At 43.8% G+C, this 20,211-nt stretch overlaps 1 protein-coding gene across 1 annotated transcript in view; it reads left to right on the forward strand.

Moving 5' to 3' along the window:
- LOC308284147 (RNA binding protein fox-1 homolog 2-like) overlaps positions 1–20,211 on the forward strand; it is a 61,962-nt gene that overhangs the window by 18,025 nt on the left and 23,726 nt on the right. Inside the window, exons 3-4 of the mRNA XM_080724696.1 lie at positions 19,445–19,636; positions 19,955–20,137. Coding sequence (XP_080580822.1) covers positions 19,445–19,636; positions 19,955–20,137 — 375 coding nt within the window. The remainder of the gene's footprint in view (positions 1–19,444; positions 19,637–19,954; positions 20,138–20,211) is intronic.

Here is a 20,211-nt window from a genome sequence, read left to right on the forward strand (position 1 = left end):
TATCACGATATATTGCGAATCTTTGCAATACAATACTATTTCGATACTATTGCGATATATTAGCTTTAAAAGATGATGGCGCTGCTCTAATGTTGTTGTTTTCGTCGTTCGCAGCCATTTTCTCGAGAGGCCTCACTCACTGAACCGTGGGAAGGGGAAGTAGCTACTATAGTACAGCGACATCTAGAGGCAGCAGAGTGTCAGAACCGGACTTCTACCATTGGTTCATGGGAATATATTTTATTTTCCTCAAAGTATTGCAATACTATATCCTGAAGTATCGATACAGTATTGGCAAATAAACTATCGCGATGTATTGCCATATTGATTATATTGCCCAACCCTACCCAGAGTGGCAAGGATGCTGCTGTTCCTGCTATGACTCCTGAATTTCCCCCAGGCACCAGTAAAGGTTCATCTTCTTATGTTCTCTTCTCCTATTTGTTATAAGAGTGTTTAGATAGATGCATGCATAAGCATAAGAAACGATAGCTTGAATAGTACTTTCTTTTCCTTTTTTATGGAATAAGAAAGAAAAGAAAACATGCACAGTTGCACACAGCCTTTTACCTGCACATTTAGCAGTAACCTAATGTGCAGAGCTGGCAGTATTACTCGTCTAATGCACTGTGTGACAAGCGCTCTGCCTCGGGATTAACTCTTCTCCCTCTGAAGGCTGCTGCAGTATTGGCACTAGCACTAACCTAATACTGCTGTTACCGCCACTGCGCATGGTGCTGAGGTGTCAACAATAAAATGTATGCACACACGCACACACAAATGTGCACACTCACAAACATAGGTCTCAAATGACGCGGTATGCAATTTTGCTGCAGTGCAGTCTTGTAATGTGTGCTCTTACTCTAACCCTCCCATTATGGAAGCAGCACTGGTGGCTCTGGTAAATCTGCATGCGCTGTACCGTCACCTACGCTGCAGCACAAAGTCACTGTTCCTAACCAGCACTGGGTTTGAATGGACTCACTGTTGTCTATTTGCTGCACTGTGTGATTATGGCTTACTGGTTGCCAGTTTTGTAAGTTACTCCAACCCTGCATTTATATGTAATGAATGAAGCTAGAGTGCAGCAAGCATGTAGAAAGAAACCCGGGACTTCTTATTTGAGTCCCTCTTCAGCAAGACGGAACAGTGAAAGGGAGGGCTGAGAGGAGAGATGCTGCACAGACTAGTCCTGAGGTGGACATCAAACCCAAGATTATGTGGATCAACTTGTCGCCTGCTCGCCCAGATAAATAGGATTTGTACTATAGCTACCCTTTTTACACTGGGTCATAGGAATATTTGTTCCATCTTCTACTGTGGCTTTAACCTTGCATTCCTCTTTACTCTTGGGTTACTTGTAATCGTGGCTTGCATGTCAAAGCTTTAAGCTGTGTTTAAGCTGGTGATGGCATGCTGTGGTTGACTGGTCAGTTTGGGCAAGACCGTCGACTACATCACTAAATTACGGATTTTCATTGTTCACTTCAGATGGCACCTCTACGTGTAACGAAGGAGAAAAGACATCATAAATGCCTGGAGACTGGATGTTGGGGACTCAGAGAGTTGAATAATAATCAGGATGCTAGGCCTACACCTTGGTAACACTTGAGAAACTGTACCTTAATGCAAGGTCAGCCGTAGAAGCAAACATAGGGTTACGGTGTGTTTGGACTGAGTTGTAACTTGGTCATCATTTACCAGGAAGAGGCCAGACTTCTCACCTCGTTTAAACAGACAGTGTCCATGTTGAGTCATCATCAACTGTTTGCCAGACTTTTTTCTTTTTCTTTTTTTTTTTCAGAGATAGAACTTGAGATTTGTAAAACACATTCTGTGCCAAGTACAACAAAATGAGCATTGGGTGGGTCAGATATAATAGTTTAAAGGAGAGATGCATGGGTTTATCGCATCATCGCCGGCAATTCAAATGAGTTGTCAGTTACAAAATATAAGATACGAAGTTCACTTAAAAATGCATTATTGGCAGATTAGGATGACACATTAATTATGTGCTGACTACTATTATGCGTTCTTGTTATTCCACCTACACAGGAGACAATGTCTGCTGTTTGGAATTATTTCAAAGTGTGATAGTGACATATAATTTGCCATTTGCAATGACTGTTTAGCTTCAGTCATGCAAGGAGGGAGCAAGACAATTTCACTTGCTTAATCCTTATCCTAACTGGCTCTATCCTGATTGGATCAAATTGGTAACCCCGCCTGAAAATGCATTTCTGTTTAAGTGCTGGAGAGGCATTATTGGAAATGACACCCGAGCTCCAGGCGGAGCCGCTCGATTGTCCACGACACTGCAAGCGGCACGCAGGCCAGCGGACCTTGGTCCTGCTCTTCGCCCCCGAGCGCCGCAGGCGCGAGTTACGAAGCCGTGGTGAATGCAATCGTTATATTTATGCCCAGGCCGTAAGGCCTGGGCAAGCCCACGATAAACGCCCTGTCCAAGCGACTACAATGGAGCGCTCCCTAGCTCCGCTTCAGCCAATCAAAAGCTTCGGTGGGCGGGGTTTCCCTGGAGCTCGGGTGTCATTTCCAATCACGCGCTGGAGAGACATGGAGACTCCTGTTACTGAACAAGCACTCTAATCAATGAGTACCATCATAATAAAGAGCTATTTAACACTTCACTTATCCTACCTTTAAATCTTCCCCCTTGAAAGCGAGTGTAATGTTCAGTGGGCCTAATACCATAGAAAGCAGTGTTTTAGAAATCTGCTAAAACATGACCCAGCATGACAGTACAGTACAATAGGAGGTGGAATAGTGTAAACTGGTATTGCAATATCGGTATTGATATTTGTTAATATGACATGGACGTAACCGTCAAAAATGTAAGGTCTGTACGCCTAAAGTAAGTCAGACTTGCGGAATAGGACCACCTGTCTTTTCCATGAAATAGGCTGATAAAGTGAATCCAGGGCAAAGCTGTGATCTCTTATTGATCTTGCCTATTAAACCTTTATCTTCACTCTTGAAGAGGAGACGTTCACTCTGCTGAGAACAGCTTGCCACAAGCCAGCGTGGAACAAATGACAAACGACTAGCTGCGGGCCACCAGTTAAATATCCAAAATCCCAAATGAGGTTTATCACAGAGACACATTCATAGACATGGTGTACTTTGCGACTGAAGTTGATTGTGATCCTGAGAGAAAACGCTGTCAGTATGATTATGATGACTGTGATCGGAGCTGTCAAAAGCAGACATGCATGTCACAGGTCTCGGCAGGACAACACAGCTGATGGCTTTGACGGACACATCACTAAAGCCTTGTTCTTCTTGTGCTTGTATTGGCAAGGGAGACATCATACACAGCTCTGGTTGAGAGAGATCGTTTCTGGCTCTCACAAATTATGACATAGTTTGTTTAATTTGGGGAATAGTTGGAAAAATGGGAAATGCCCTTTATATATTGACTTTTGATATTGGAGTGAGTGACCATTGCGTTTACTTGTATTTTATGTAATTCATATGGCCAAATATAGAAGTTATTTCCATAAAGCTTGTAGTCCAAGCCTTTGTAGTACTAAGCAGTATTAAATGGCTTGGCAATGCACATCCTTGGGGTGTCAAATAAACATGCAATATAGGAAGGCAATTGGTTGGATGGTTTTCGAGGTAAGCAAAATAACTCACTGACTAGATGATAATGTTTTGCTCCCATTTGAAATATGTGTTCATAGTTGTTTTTAATTTAATTACATTTGGTTTAGAGGCAGGGTTTGGGACGGGTTCTCCAGCTCTTCAGTAAACAGAAAATGCATTTTCTTTTTTTTGTTATCAATTATTTTTATTTTCCATAACATGAAATTAGAGACATACATATGAATAGAACAAGAAAAAGTAAAACATTAATCAAAAGAAAAATGCAATTAACAGACAAACAACACAAACAATAGCAAAACAAGAAAAAGAAAAGAAAACCCACCCACCCCCTTTCCCCGGACCAACACGGAATGTACAATAGTGCATGCCTGTGCTAGGCTGTTACCACTATATAGTGATTTCTTGAATCATAGCCTTAAGCTTATCTGCAATGTCCGACCACATATTAATGTTTTCTTCTTTTGCTCCGTGTAACCTTGCTATCGACTGCTCTAAATATACTATATCTAGAAAGGTCAAGGCCCACTGGCGAAACGTTAACGTATGAGGAGGTTTCCACCGCGTAGCTACCATCTTCTTCGCCGCCGTTAATCCAGCAAAGAAGATGCGCTTGCGTATATTGTTTAGTTGCAACTGTGAGACGTCATTTAATAAAAATAAAGAAGGAGAAGATATGATATTAATACTAAAAATAGTTGAAAGTTTGGAGGCAACCATATTCCAGAATGACGACACATTTGGGCATTCCCAAACCATGTGAAGGAAGGTACCAATACTATTTGAGGCGCAGAGAGTGCAGTTGGGATTATTCAAAATCCTCATAGCACATAGTCTGCGGGGAGTTAAATAAGTCCGATGAACAAAATTTAAATGAATTTGTTGATGGTCTGGATTTCTAGAAGATAGCCTAATGTTAGACCATACTGTGTCCCAACAAAAGTCAGGGTCCAAATTTGGTACATCATTCCTCCAAACAGTATCAACAGATAGGGGCCCATAACTACAGTCTAATAAAAAACCATAGAGGGTGGAAACCAAACCTCTTGTTCTGTTACCATCACAGATAAACTCATGGAAGGGGTGCAATCTAAGGGGAGCTTGCCATGGGACCCCGTAGGTCCTCATGGACGTTCTCAGTTGGAAGTAGAAAAAAAGGGTATTTCCAGGCAGATTGAAGATGTCACACAAATCTCGAAAAGGTCGTAAACCATTTCTATCAAATAAGTCCCCTAATGTACGAATCCCCTTAGCCCTCCACCTTGGAAAGCGAATGGGGCGATCCTCGATTAAAAGTCTTTGATTATTGAACACTGGGGAAAATAAGTTCCATTTACAATCAATCTTACACATCTTTTCAGCTGCCCTCCATACTGCCACTAAATGAGAAATGATAGGTCCAAAGCGAACTTTGCATTGATGTGTAGTTATGTTTGAATAGATAAGATCTCTCAATTCAACAGGCTGCACTAAACTCTCCTCAAGCTCTCTCCAAGAAACCTTATTTGCTGGGTTAAACCAATTTAAAAGGGGGCGGAGCGTGAAGGCCCAATAATAAAATTTAAAGTTGGGCAATGAAAGGCCGCCATCATCTCTAGCACGTTGTAATAGAGAAAGTTTAAGACGAGGGCGTTTCCCTTTCCACACAAACTTAGATATCGAAGAGTGAAGCTTATTCCAGTATTGCGGCGGTGGTGGCAAAGGGAGCATAGAGCTTACAAAGTTAACCCTAGGAAGAACATTCATCTTTATGATTGAAACTCGAGCTTGGAGAGAGTTGGGCAAAGATGACCATCTATCTAAATCAAGACAAATCTTATTTAGAGTGTCACCATAGTTGTTCTTAACAATAGCCTGAAGAGAGGGGAAAATATCTATGCCAAGATATTTGAATTGGCTTACTACTGGGATTATGGGCGGCAGGATAGCAGATCTCATCTGATCATTTAGAGGTAGAAGGGCTGACTTCGTCCAATTAATTTTGTAGCCGGAAATGGAACTGAACTGATCAAAAATTTGAAGGACGTGAGTAATTGACTGTGGTGCATTCTCAATGAACAGTAGAATATCATCAGCATATAGGGAAATGCGATGCTGTGTGTTGTTAATCGAAACAGGAGTAATATCTGCAGACTGACGCACTGTCTGAGCCAAGGGTTCGAGTGAAAGTGCGAAAAGGAGAGGACTAAGGGGACAACCCTGCCTTGAAGATCTGCCAATCGTGAATAGCGGCGAACAGATCTTACCGGTTAGGACCATCGCTGACGGATTAGAATAAAGTACTTTAACAAAATGTATGAATGAAGCACCAAATCCCATTTTATCTAGTACAGCCCACAGGTAAGACCATTCCAGACGATCAAATGCTTTCAACGCATCGAGCGACAACACTGCGGCGGGGGTCCTCAGCTCCTTAGCCCTATCGATGATATGCAATAGTCGTCTAGCATTATCAGAGGCTAGTCTAGTTCCTATGAAACCTGTCTGATCACAGTGTACTAAGGTGGTCATAAAACCCTGCAAGCGACGCGCAAGCACCTTAGCAAAAACTTTTAGATCAGAATTCAAAAGTGAAAGCGGTCTATAGCTTGCGCAATCTGTGGGATCCTTGTTCTTCTTCAACAATAATGATATAATAGCTACATTCACATCCCTGGAGAAAGAGCCACTTTCAATTGCATATCGAAACATGTCTAGCATCAGCTGACCTAGATCTTCCCAAAAGATGGCATAAAGTTCAGGGGGTATCCCATCCAAACCAGGCGACTTGCCCCTACGCATTGCGAGCACAGCTTCCTGTAATTCCGCCAGATGGAGCGGTCTATCTAAGGCTTCCGCATCCGCCTCGCTAAGGGTTGGTAACTGTATGTTGGATAAAAAATCATTGCATACTGCATCATCGTGAATGACCTCGGAGGTGTAGAGCTCATCATAAAAAGCACGAAACGTGGCATTGACCTCTTTGGGTTCTGTAACCATGGCTCCCGTTGTTGATTTGACACTAACAATATCAGCAAAATGCTCATTGGATCTAAGACGTAAAGCCAGTAAGTGACTGGGTCTTGCACTATTAAAATAGTAGTTTTGCCTTGTGCGTTTCATTTGAAATTCTGAGCGGCGCTTGAGAATGGAGTTAATTTCTTTCTTAACTAGCTCTCTCTGGGTTGCTGTACTAACATCAAAGTTATTTTGGAGAGAATTATCCAAAGTAGAAAACCGAGATTCCAATTCCACCAGTTTGGCTGACCTTAATTTTCTCTGAGTGGACGCATAGAGGGTTGTATTACTCCTGATAAAGCCTTTAATTGCATCCCAAAGAATTCTGGGATCCTCAACTGAGCCTGTATTGATATTTATAAATTCGCGCAAACCAGTTTGAAACTGAGCTACAAATGCCGCATCGCGCAGCAGTGTGGTGTTAAACCGCCATCTAGGAGCTCTATCTATAACCTGTTTCAGTGAAGCAACACACAGCACCGCCTTGTGATCCGAGAGTGACATTGGGAGCAACTCTACCTTGGCAATTTTATGAAACAAGCTAACAGGGGCAAAAACGTAATCGATCCTAGAGAATGAAGCATGCCTACCCGACAGAAAAGAAAAATCTCTAACCGTTGGGTTCATTAAACGCCAGATGTCGAGTAAGCCAGTTGAGTTTGCCCAAGCACGTAGTTCTGCAGACGCTAGTGCTTGTTCTCTGCTTTCTACCCCAGTGGATCTATCTAGGTTATGTTGCCATGTTGCATTGAAGTCAGCACCAACAATGATTTTGAAATCCGTCAGTTCCAATAAGGTTTTAGTTAGTAATTTGTAAAACTCTTTGTCTAAAACATTTGGAGCATACACAGATACTAGTGCTAGCATTTTACCCTCCAAGCGGATTTTAGCAACAGCTATCCTCCCGTCACTGTCAGACCAATCACCCAAAAAATCCAACCTAAGGTTACGTCTAGCCAATATGGCTACTCCCTTGGTTTTGGAAGAAGCAGCTGAAAAGGCTAAAACACGATAATGTTTATTAGCCAATCGGTTGGAATGCTCTTTTAAAAGATGAGACTCCTGTATAAATGCAAAGTCAATTGATTTAGATCGCAAAACCCCCAAAATGCTGGTTCGCTTATGCGGTATATTCGCTCCCCTTACATTGAAACTTATAAATTTATATTCTGTCATAATTGTGGTTCAAACCATACGCACAGCAAGCACAGTAGAACATTTTAGAATTTCCTAGTTGGTCCCTCACAACAAACCTTCCCCACAGAAAAACAAAACAACCCCAAAAGGAACAGAAAGGAAAAAGCAACATCAAACGAACATAAAAAAAACACATAACATTGAAGCTTGAGGGGGAAAACCCCATTAGCATCAGAGTGCACAAAAACAGTTCCCCACCCCATCAACCTATTAGTCAACCTTCATTTCACTCTGTCAGAGAGTGCAAACAAGTAACTGCCCAAAAGTAACCATACATTGCCCTCTGGTGATTATGTAAATATATAACAGATCACCAAAGTAAAAACAACAACAACAAAAAAGTGCCTTCTTGTGGCTGAATAGCTCTCAAACATTCCATCCGCTCAAATTATGATCAATCTCCCCACTTCATATCACTTAAATAAATGAGAATGGTATGTTAACATTTCTAGTAAAGAAGGGGGAGAGAAAAAAGAAAAGAATAAAGGGAAAAAAAAATGAGGGGACTATAACAACTGTAATAATAATAATCAGTCCAGCATTAGGCCCACCTAGAATGTGATAAAGCCCTATAAGCCACGTTAATGCAAATAACCAAACACTTGTGACAGATAAGTGGAAATAAGGCTGTCACCACGACAAGGCACTAATATAATATTAATAATAAAAATAAATAAAAAGGAAATCAGTGTATATGATATAAAAAATATATGCACTTATATATGTAGTTAGAAATAGAAATTAAAAGCACATCCGGGGGGCCATATGCAGCAAAGCACACACAGTGTTAATGCATACTGCGCCACATACAGCCCCCCCCATGCATCCATGTATACAAACCACAATTACTAATTAGAAGGGGGAAAAAAAGAAAGAAAAGAAAAGTCTGTATACATAAGTATTTACATAAAACACAGTTATGTATGATCAGGAAACCATATACAACACAGCACACATAATGCATACTGCGCCATATACAGCTCCCTGTACATGCCCAAAAGGCCAGTGCAAACTTAGATAAATGTCAATCATATTAGTTAAGTCTGTTTCCGTCTTAAACAGTAAACTACCATACTTCAAACAGTGAACCTACCCAATCACGACTACAAAATAAATATCCCAATACAGAGCTCCCCTCTCCCCCCATCAAGAAATTAACATTTTAGAAGACAACAAGTAAAGTAGGTAAATAACTACCCCCCCCCCCCCCCAGACAGCGGATCCACAAGCACGTAGAGCCAACGCGCCACGAGATCGTACATCCGCCAGCTATTGAGATTAGAAAAAAAAGGAAAAAAAAGAACGAGTCAATGAGCCAGGGAGAGAGAGAGAGAGAGGAGAAGCAGAGATAGGTAGAGAGACATAGAGAAAGGGCGGGAGAGCGAGTGGTCTCTGGAACCGCGGAGCCTTCACAATTTAGACCATATTATTTATATCTGTTTCACCTTAAACAATAGGCTACATTACTCAATACAAAGGCCAAAGCCCAGTCTCGCCCTCCTACCCGAGAAAGTAGCGTTTTAGGAGGCATAAACGAACCATAAACTAACAACCAACATAGCCGCCATTACCTAACAGAAAGAGAGAGAGAGAGAGAGAGAGAGAGAGAGAGACACACACACACACACAGCGAGAGAGAGAGCCATAGAGAGAGAGAGAGAGAGAGAGAGAGAGAGAGAGAGAGAGAGAGAGAGGGAAAGCCGAGATAGATAGAGAGACATAGAGGGAAGACGAGAGAGAGAGCAGGCTCCGTCTGAACCGCGACACGGAACCCGTTAGACAAAGCTTAACAGAGAGAGATAAAACCCTCTAGACCTATATAGTAAGCAGCACAACGCTCAATAAGAGCAAAGAAAAGGAATACAATAATAACAAGAACAATGTCCATTATATTCAAACAAAAAAGACAGTGAATTATGCTTATAGCTTTAGCAGCCCTAAATCCTCTCTCCTTGCGGTAACCTAAATTAAAACGAGTAACACCCATCTGCTTACAGATCTTGTTAAAAAATAAAATATATCTTATTCTTCGATACAAATAAAATAGGTATTATGAAACGAAACACTTGAAAACACAACGTCAAGTCAGATGATGAGTCCAAAACAATAAGTAGGCTTACATTAACAACTCACCCTTTGGGGAGGAGGAGGAGGAGAGAGTGAGGAAAGAAAGACGCTGCGTAAAAGTCATCTCCAAAGTCCCAGCCAGCTTACCAACAGTCCATTAAAGGCAAAAGGATATCACATCGGCAGAATGTGTTTGAAAGCACGCGATCACGAAAGCAAAAGTGTCCCTGGTAAAAGTTAGTTCTCTGTAACTGTCGTCTCATCATCCTGCGTAGCTAGAGTCTCGTCCGCAGCACCTGGAGTCTTGAACTTATCCTTGCAAAAGGCCAGAGCTTCCTTGGGTGAGTTGAAAGTAGAAGTCGCCTCATCCACGGTTATCCAGAATTTGCTCGGGTGCCTTATTCCGTATTTCACTCCTTCCGCGGTGATGGAACGTAGGAATTCCTTTACTGGCCCGAAAGCTGCCCTTCTCTTTGATGTTTCAGCAGACCAGTCGGGGAAAATATACACCTTTTTGCCATTGTATGTCAGTTGGCCTGCTTTCCTGGAGAGCTGGAGTATGCGTTCCTTTACCCGGAAAAAATGGATCCTTGCCAGGAAAGCCCTTGGCTTATCAGAACGTGGATTGCCGGTCCGATGAGCACGATCCACCTCCGGGGGGGAGTCGGGAAACTCGTCGGGGAATGTTTTCTGCAAAAAAGACTGGATAAAGGCCACTGGGTCAGCCTTTTCTAGCCCAGGAGAGATCCCAATCACTCTTATGTTGTTCCTACGACTCCGGTCTTCTGCTATGACGAGCTTCTCCTCCAGATTAGCACATCTTCTCTCCAATTCAGTGATACACATCTGCAAACTGTCCATGGAGGAACCAAAGTTCTCAATGGCCTCCCCATGTTCAGCCACGGTCGTGTTCAGCGTGGCGACTGCAGGACGCAGCTCCTTTCCGAAGTCATCAATCTTCTTCAGTAATTTCTTCTCCAAGCCAAGCATCATGGGTTGAATAAAACCATCCATAAACTCTTTCAGTGATTCCTTGAGGACCTCGCGCAGCATGCTCTTTGTAACCGGAGCGTCAGCGTCGCCCTGCATTGCGCCGGCCATGTTGTCAGCGTTTGCGGTCGGAGACCTGGTACTCCTCGACCTCGTGTTAATCGTATTCGGCATGAAACACGAAACAACTGCAAAAACAGACGCTCACCAGTGTTTTGGGCGTTTAAAGTCTCAAAAGAACTATAAAGGCAGTAAAAAATGGGCTTAAAAAATGTGAAAACTATGCACCTCCACAGAGCTCAACAAACGCGTCCTACTCGGTCGCCATCTTGTCGGAACTCCCAGAAAATGCATTTTCATGTTGGGATAGCAATTCTATCAGACCAGGAGAGAGAACTCCAGTATACAGGATAAACTAATTACATTGTAGTTGTAATTGAAGTAATGAGACAAAAAAAAAGAAGCCAGAACATTTGTACTCTGATTGAATCAAATTGGCAGATGGCAACCCACCTGAAAATATATTGTTTGTTAAAAGAGCTGGAGAGACAACGATACTCTTTCCTTAAAAATCAAACCTCGGTTCGAAGTGGAGCGGTGTGTGTGTGTGTGTGTGTGTGTGTGTGTGTGTGTGTGTGCCTGCCTGCCTGCCTGCCTGCACAACAGCGCCCCTCCTTTAACTTGTGTGGCCACACAAGGTATTGCCAGGCTACAGACATACCCAGCCAGCCACATAGCCAGCCAGCCAGCCAGCCAGCCACAGACATACCTGTCTATTGGGAGCGCTTTCACCGCTCCAAAAACAAGACGTACAGAACTATAAAACGGGAAATGAAAGTGATATGAACTGAAGCTTAAGTGTATTCATTCAATAATTTAATTGCTTTTTACACGTTTTGAAAAGAAGTCTGGAAACCGGAACTTAACAACTAGAGGGTAGCATCTGAAATGCGGTGAAAAGTGGTTGTCATTGATCTGAGGACATTTCCAATGCTTTGCCAAGGGATTCTGGATCTATAGACGTCTGCTAGGCTGCTCAAATTAGTGCACTGTAATTTGCCCTGGCATTGTTAGTGGCAAAAAAATGTTCCTCATATGTTTTTTTTTGTGCTACTGTTGCATTGCCAAAACCTACAAATGATGCCAAAGCCTCACTGAAGCTGAAGCTTTACAATGGCTCTCAGCAAACTGGGAGCCTTTTCCTTTAATGACCACAAGGTTTTTCTGCTAGCTGTGCTGCCTTCTGTGTCTCAGCCATTTATCTGCTGATGTACCTCAGAGGGACAGTCTTTTTACACAACTATCCTATCTCATTGGTCAGCAGCACGGAAGTGGAGATTGGGGGTTCGGCACAATGTTAACCATACAAGGATTTGGGGCGGTGACTTGTGCTGTCAGAGCAGCAGTGGAAGCTGTGAGTGACTAAAGGGGCGGTGGGTGTCAGCAGTAAAAAATGAAAAAAATAAAATCTCCTTCTGGCTTTCATCAAGCGTGGCAGGCCAGAGCCAAGAGGGAGGAAAAAAGTAGGAGGGGGTGGATGAAGGGAGGCATACTTACTTCTCCAACCACAGAAAAGGAAGAGAAATATCGCAGAGACCATAGGGAGGCAGAAGACGCTGAATGCAGTGTTTTGTCTTTTGAACAGCAGCAGCAGCCTCTCAGGCAATAGGTGGATTACTCAACAGTCTCATTGTTATGAGTTGTTATGATTGTGACTAGGTCTGGTGGTGTCATCGCTGAGTTACAGTATAGTGTGTGACCAGCAGCTCTCTTCTCCGATCCGTCCACTGTGTGTGTATTGTGTTGCTGATGTGTGCTCCACCCACTCGGCTGGGCTGCAGGGGGCAACTGGCAGTGACACACAGAGACGCACGCTTGAAAGGCTTGCAGTGAAACACCTCCCCCCTCACCCCCCGACCTCATCCACTTGGTGTATGGAAAAGCATATGGTGTCTCAGGTAACCGAAGTGTGCTTCTACTGTGTGCGATGTGCACGTGTGTGTGTGTGTGTGTGTGTGTGTGTGTGTGTGTGTGTGTGTGTGTGTGTGTGTGTGTGTGTGTGTGTGTGTGTGTGTGTGTGTGTGTGTGTGTGTGTGTGTGTGTGTGTGTGTGTGTGTGTGTGTGTGTGTGTGTACACACAATTTCATGTTTTGGTTTGCCATGCTTTAGCTCTGTGATAGAGCTTGTAGATCGTTTCACTATTACTTTTCACTTTAAAAAAAAGAATAGTTAATTAATCATAATTGAGGCAAACATTTTAAGTAATCGTGATAATGATTTGAAATCATATCGCCCAGCCCTAGCTTATCATGTATTTGTTTCATGCTTCATAATACCCGGGTTAATTGAATTTACTACAGATACAAACTGAGTTTCTTTCTTATCTGACTATGTAGAGAAATCTGGTCTGGAAAGTTGGTGATAAGAATAGACCAAACACAACTCTAAGAGCGTAACATGATTTTCCACCCTTCCCTTTTTCCTCTTGTTAAACCTCCCTCCTTCTCTCTCCCTCTGTCTCTCTGTTCTCCTTCTAGTCCCTCTCTCTCGTTCGGACTATACGATGCTACCATTTAGGGCAGTGCAACTTTACTCAGTGTGTCAGGAATGCCTCTGTTGACTAATGGATGTGCTCTGCTGCCTGCGTGCACGCAGTAGTGCCCCCATTAAACAGCCTCTCTACCTACCTACCCATCCACCCACCATGCTCCGTCCATCCATCTATCCATCCCTCCATTTATTCTGCCTAGCAGCCTTGCTCCATGATGTGAGGCTATCACATGATCTCGCATAGAGCACAGTACTGTACACAGTCACTTAGTAGGTCATATCTACATTAATGCTTCGCTGAACTGATTGTGTGGATCATTGTGTCCGCTTATCTGACATTTATTTATTTATTTTCTTTCTATGCTTTGAGCTACAGTGTTTTCTACAGCTGAGGAAGCATAATTACAGCAGCCAGGAAGTGCTGCGACGGGAGAAGCTAGTATCTTACAGTATGAAGTCTTAAATGGGTCAATTGCTATAATCTTCCCAGCATGCAACAGAGGGGATCCCCCAAGATGCCTGTGAAATACACAAGGCGATCAGGCTGCAATATCCATTTCAGTTATATTTTATTTACAAACATTAGCGACACAGGGGTTAGTCTCCATTCAGTCGGTGTCAGAAGGACCTCATGTCGTGTGCCTCAATGGCACAACACAGTGCGCACCCACTATCCATTCAGTGGTCAATCGCTGTGCAGTCGCTCAGCATGCACATGCACATGGCAGGTTACAGCCACAGATGAGAAGATGAGATGAGCGCCTGTAAAAGTAGGAATGTTGTCTGTTAAGTGATGCTTGGTCTGGGTTTTTAAAACTCAATTCCGACCCTCCCAGACGATTATGAGAAACCTACCCTACCCACCAGACCAACCCGTAAAAGACACATGGATGTGTTTTGTGCGTGTGGGACCCGGGCACGTCCCGTTTTGGCGACGTAGCGTTAAGGCGACGTAGTGATAAGGCGAAATACAAGTGTACTAACAGCCTTCAGGCAGCAATTAGCGATGGACGTCTCTCTCTCTCTCTCTCTCTCTCTCTCTCTCTCTCTCTCACACACAAATAAAATATACAGTATATAGGCTATTAAGCCTACTTGATTCATTTAACAATAAATAGCCCAAGAACACGTGGCCAAATAAAAACATAGCCTAATAAGCGTCACCGTTTCCACATCAAAATCTCTCTCTGTCTCTTTCTTTCTTTACAAGCAACGGGTCCATAAATATATTTCCTATCCTTATCAGGTTGGAAATGTGAAGCTAAATTAATAAATAACCTAAATAAAAACAATAAAATAATGCATAGGCCTACTCCCAAGTCCCAAATGTTGAATCTAGCATAGGCATATATGCGTGTGAGCCATAACGTTATATGCGGTGGCACATGCTTAACAAGAACAGATCTAACAGGATGCTAGCTTGCAGATCTGTTCTTTTTAACCACAGGATTAATTTTGCCCTGAAACATAACAGCCGTGCTATAAGGAATCCTATGCTGTACTATCAGACAGTAAGCTTGCAAATCAGTTATTTTTGCGCACCGCACACGATTACTATGGACATCTTACTGCCGTCCCAATCCTGAATGGACATGTCGCCTTATCGGCACGGCAGAAAAGCGTGAATGGAAATGTGCATGTCGCCCTATCAGTACGGTAGGAGACCCCGTTAGTACATTTGCCCCTGTTGGTCCACTTCGCCTTATCGCTACGTCGCCAAAACGTGATTTCACCGTGGGACCCATCCGACCCACGGGTCACCTGGTGGCTGCAGGTTGTGAATCGACCCGTACATCACTACTGCCGGTCTGTGTATGCGTGACATTTCCTATTCAGAATGATCTGAAAGGCAGAAGCACTGCTTCTACAATACCTTTTCATGTGGAGTGTGGATGAGCAGCAAATGATTCACATTGAGTGTACAAATCACCAGCTATTTAATCTCTCTCCTAGTGTCCCCCCCCCCCCCTCTCTCTCTGCTTCTCCGTCTCACTCTCTCCCTCCAATCTTCCTTTGTTTTCCATCTCTTGATTCGATTTTGGTTTAATTTGATTTTATTGTGCAATAATAAAGACACAAAATAAATAAAATAGGCTACATAAAAATAAAAACTGCACATGGAGCGGAAACAATCCCTAATGTGCTTGCAAGGGCCGTAAAATAAATATGGAAAGTAAGTACAAGTATCCTTCCCTATTTGCACATCCGCTTTAACAACTTCAACCCCATACTTGTTTTATGGCCCTGTTATTGAAAATATCCAATCAACAAGCCCACAATGCAGTGCATGTGCGCTAACTAGATCAGCTATTTTGACCTATAATGACATTCACAAAAATGGGATGCCAGGGTTTAAGTGGTTAATCTGGGCTTTTCTTTCTCTGCTACTTTTCCTCTTTCCCTTCTCTTCGTCTCTCATATGTTCTCCTTCGCTCCATAACAGATACAGTACGTGTGACTCAGCCTTGGGCTGGAATAGGCCTAGAGAACACACCCTTTTGTGGCTAAACGCAGGCTACTGCATGTTTATAGTGTCACATGTCCTGACACGTTGGCTCAGTCCTTTGATTGAAGCATCAGCGAGCGAAGGGAGGGGGGGGGGGGGGTCCCTCCAAATGCATTTTACACGGCCCTATCATCTTTTTATACATATCTTTTTGATGGTTACCCATTTATCGCCAGGGTAACGGATACTGTAGCAAATGTGAAACACCATCATCTGTCACGCATTCTTTCCTATCATACGTTCAGCATTTCCACGGTGGAGTGTGGCAGCAGCCTTCTGCATTTTTCCATCCTGGAGTTTTGTGTGGGTTTCTTTTTTTCCCCCTTCAGTTTTTACTTTTTTTGGGGATCAGGCAGACTTCTCTGATGCTCTCTCTATCTCTCAGGCCCAGCCCCAGAGGCCTCTCCATCCATCCATCCATCTGTCTGTCTGTCTGCGAGCTGCTAGGGCTTAGACCAAAGCTGGCTTTTGCAGTACAGTTAGTGTCTATGGGTTACTACTGCAGCCTGAGAGCTGTGTGCAGGGGCGTCACAAGGGGTAGGAAAGTGGGACTGAGTTACCAGGGCCCAAGGTGGAGGGGCCCTAGTAACTTTAGCTGCTATTGAAAAATAGCAGATATACAAGCTCACAGCGCGGCACCGAGTGCCGCGCTGCGAGCTTGTAGATCTGCTATTTTTGAAAAGTCGTGAAAATGTGCACAAAACTTTGAATATATGTATTTTTTAATATGTATTTGTAACTCAAATTTTGCTTCCGGGGGGGTCCGTGGCCAAATTCATATCATTTTGGGGGTCCTTCGCATGAAAAAGTTTGAGCATCACTGACATGGAAACATGGGTTTCTTGCACACATTTTCACAATTTTTCAAAAATAGCAGATCTACAAGCTTGCAGCGCGGCACTCGGTGCCGCGCTGTGAGCTTGTATATCTGCTATTTTTCAATAGTTAACATTCATGGGGGGCCCGCAGTGAATCCTTTTACCCAGGGCCCAGAATTTGGTGTGACGCCCCTGGCTGTATGCATGCAGTTGGAGCTATAGGATTAGAAAGGGAGTGAGTAAGAGAGAGAGAGAGAGAGAGAGAGAGAGCTCATTTGCTCTGCGGTTCCACATCTTAGTTACTCTGGCTAATTAAAAAGGCAGTCTGGAGACGGGGGTGTCTGCTCCTGGCCTCACCCAGCTCTCAACCAACCCACGACAGCACCAGACTAATGGTTAACCCATTTAGAACGGCTACACATTTTGTGTGTCATTATTTTATGCTTTAACTATTGAAAAATAGCAGATATACAAGCTCACAGCGCGGCACCGAGTGCCGCGCTGCGAGCTTGTAGATCTGCTATTTTTGAAAAATCGTGATTTTGACCCGATTCTATAAGTGTCTTTTGAATCCTTCTAAGACTTTTTGAAAAAACCTTTGTTTCTATGTCAGCAATCTGGCCAGCCATCGTCAAAGAAAAGTTCCTTTTCACTTAACTGGAGTTCAGTTAGTCTGTTCTTGAGAGACTACTATGTCAGTGGTTCTCAAACGTTTTCATGTGAAGGACCCCCAAAATGATATGTATTTGGCCAAGGACCCCCATCTCAAAATATTTAGTTCCAGGGACCACCCAGAAGCAAAATTTGAGTTACAAACGTTTCGCTTTGAAAATACATATATTCAAAGATTTGCACACATTTTCATGACTTTTTCAAAAATAGCAGATCTACAAGCTCGCAGCGCGGCACTCGGTGCCGCGCTGTGAGCTTGTATATCTGCTATTTTTCACTGGTTAAAGCATTCAATAATTGTAGGCCTGAATGGGTAATGGTGGTGTGGAGGCTGTGTTGTTGTGCCTGGCTTGGTGGCCCTCTGGATGGACCAACCCCTTCCCCTGAAGCAAAACAAAACCATAAAAGCTCTCTCTTGGATGTCTGTGGCTTTTTTGGAGGAGCCACTTTAGTCATTTTCCCTCTTTCTCCTGAGCCATCCATCTTTTATTCTGTCTCTCTCTCTCTGCTGTAAAGGGGTTTTGTGGAATTCATCCCACACGATGCCCTTGAGTGTACAAAATGATTGAAGCATGCGATATTGCAGCGTCACTGCACAGTAGAGTAAGGTTTGAGGTGTCTTTACAGCAGGGGTCTTCAACAGGGGGTCCGGGACCCCTAGGGGGTCCTCAGAGTTACTGCAGGGGGTCCTCCAAATCTTCCAATCCTTTTTATATTAACAACTTGAACCCTAGTGTCCATATTCTGAGAACTGTAGCCAACAATAGCAGATCTACAAGCTCACAACGCCACGCGCTGCGAGGCGTTGTGAGCTTGTAGATCGGCTATTTTTAGCTAAGAGGTTTCGTGTAGAGGGGGGAAAAGAACAGACCAAGTACAGAGTGAAAGGTCAGTTTTATTAGGTAATGATGGCTCAAGTGGTTAAATATCTGAAAACACAAATTGACAAGAATCCAAAATACACTGATGATTGTGCTGTCAAACGATGAAACTATATGGAATCTATGAAAAGGTTGTGGGGGTCCCCGCTTTGTCCATGGCCTGAAAACTTTGAAGACCCCTGCTTTACTGCATAACGAGTAGGCAGGTACACCTGCTGCTGATATGATTGTAACAATGCACAGGAAATGGCCCGCAGTGAGTAACCAACTGACCCACAATGCATTTGAAATATAAATAAGTGCCAAAGCCCTGCAACACCTGCTCTCACAGTGCATATGGACCAGGGCCATAAAAAGTCACGTTTCCACTGTCTGGTACTGGCTTGGCTCAACTCAACTCACTTTATTTTTCCACTGCAGAATCACATAGGACCCATTAAATCTAACAGCGTCCAACCTTCTGTGTAGGAGTGCTGAACAACGCTAAAGATAAATCAACCCTTAATGTTGTCTGGAAACTAAACTACATCTATTTCACCTGTACAGTCTGAACAAACATTTCTGATAACATTTTAGGTGAGAAATGTGCCATGCATTCGCTCAATATTGAAACAACAACAACAATATTTAACTATTCAGTAGCATCCATGCAGCACTACATGAGGATTCTCTCAAATAAAGATGTTCTGCAGTGTATTCACGCCACGTTTTGGTTTCGCCGTGGGCTCGATTGGAACCTCGACCTTAGGTCAAGTTGAGCCGGTGCCATGCAGTGGAAAAGCGTCATGTGTCATGGCTGATATTCATCAGCTCATCCATCCTACACGCATCTTTGTATCTCAAACTGTGTATCAAATTTTCTGACTCTGAATAATAGATGTGTTTGCCGTAAATATTTCATGGTTGGCTGACTGAAAACTCATGCCTGACAGAGATATTGAGGGAGAGAGAGAGAGAGGAATGGAGGGAGCCTTGGAGGTAGTGATGGATGGAGAGAGAGCAAGAGCTAGAGAGAGTGAAATTCAATAGCTATGTTTTTAACCCTTTCGTTCTCTGTTCACCTACCATGAAAATATTAACGTTTCTCTCTTCCTCTCCTCACTCCTCCTCCCCTCCCCTCCCCCACCCCTCCTTCACTGCAGGGTTCTCAGGACTCGACGGCGGGACCGGAGGGCCTGGTGGCCCCACCCTTTGCCGCCTTCCCCCCTCCACCCCCTCCTCAGAACGGGCTGCCGGGGACAGAGTTTGGCCCTGGGACCCTGTTCACTGCCGGGGCCCAGGGGACGGCCGAGACAGTGGCGGGCGCTAACGGACCCACCGCCACCAACAACAATGTAAGCACAATGTGAACCCTGCTTAAAAGACCTGCTGGGATTGATTTTGTATGTATCTGTTTATGGGATATTCATTGTAAGATTGTTCAATTTAGCTTGTTAACATGCGTACATTTCCTCTTGTTCAAGTGATGATGATGGCGTACTTTATTTGCAGACGTCTTCTAAATCACACTTTAAATTTGTTGTCTCCCTCGTACTTTCTCCATTCTTTCTGTTTTTATCTGTCCTGTTCTTCCTTGGTCCCATCTTCCTGCTAATCTCTCTCTCTCTCTCCCTCCCTCCCTCCCTCTCTCTCTCTCTCTCTCACCCCTCCAGGGAAAGGCAGAGGAGACGTCCCAAGGAGAGGCAGGGATCCAGTGTGGTTCAGGAGGGACCGTGGCAGTAGCAGGGGGAGGCTCTGTGGGGGACTCCTCCGAGGCCAAGGGGACCCCCAAACGCCTTCACGTGTCCAACATCCCATTCCGCTTCCGGGACCCCGATCTCAGGCAGATGTTTGGGGTAAGGGTGGAGCTGGGAACGTGCCGGCTGCTGGCCTCATTTTTTCTCCCCCCCAGTAGGATCAATAAATCATT

The sequence above is a fragment of the Nannobrachium achirus genome, assembly GCF_963921795.1.
Source record: "Nannobrachium achirus genome assembly, chromosome: 4".
NCBI lineage: Eukaryota > Metazoa > Chordata > Actinopteri > Myctophiformes > Myctophidae > Nannobrachium > Nannobrachium achirus.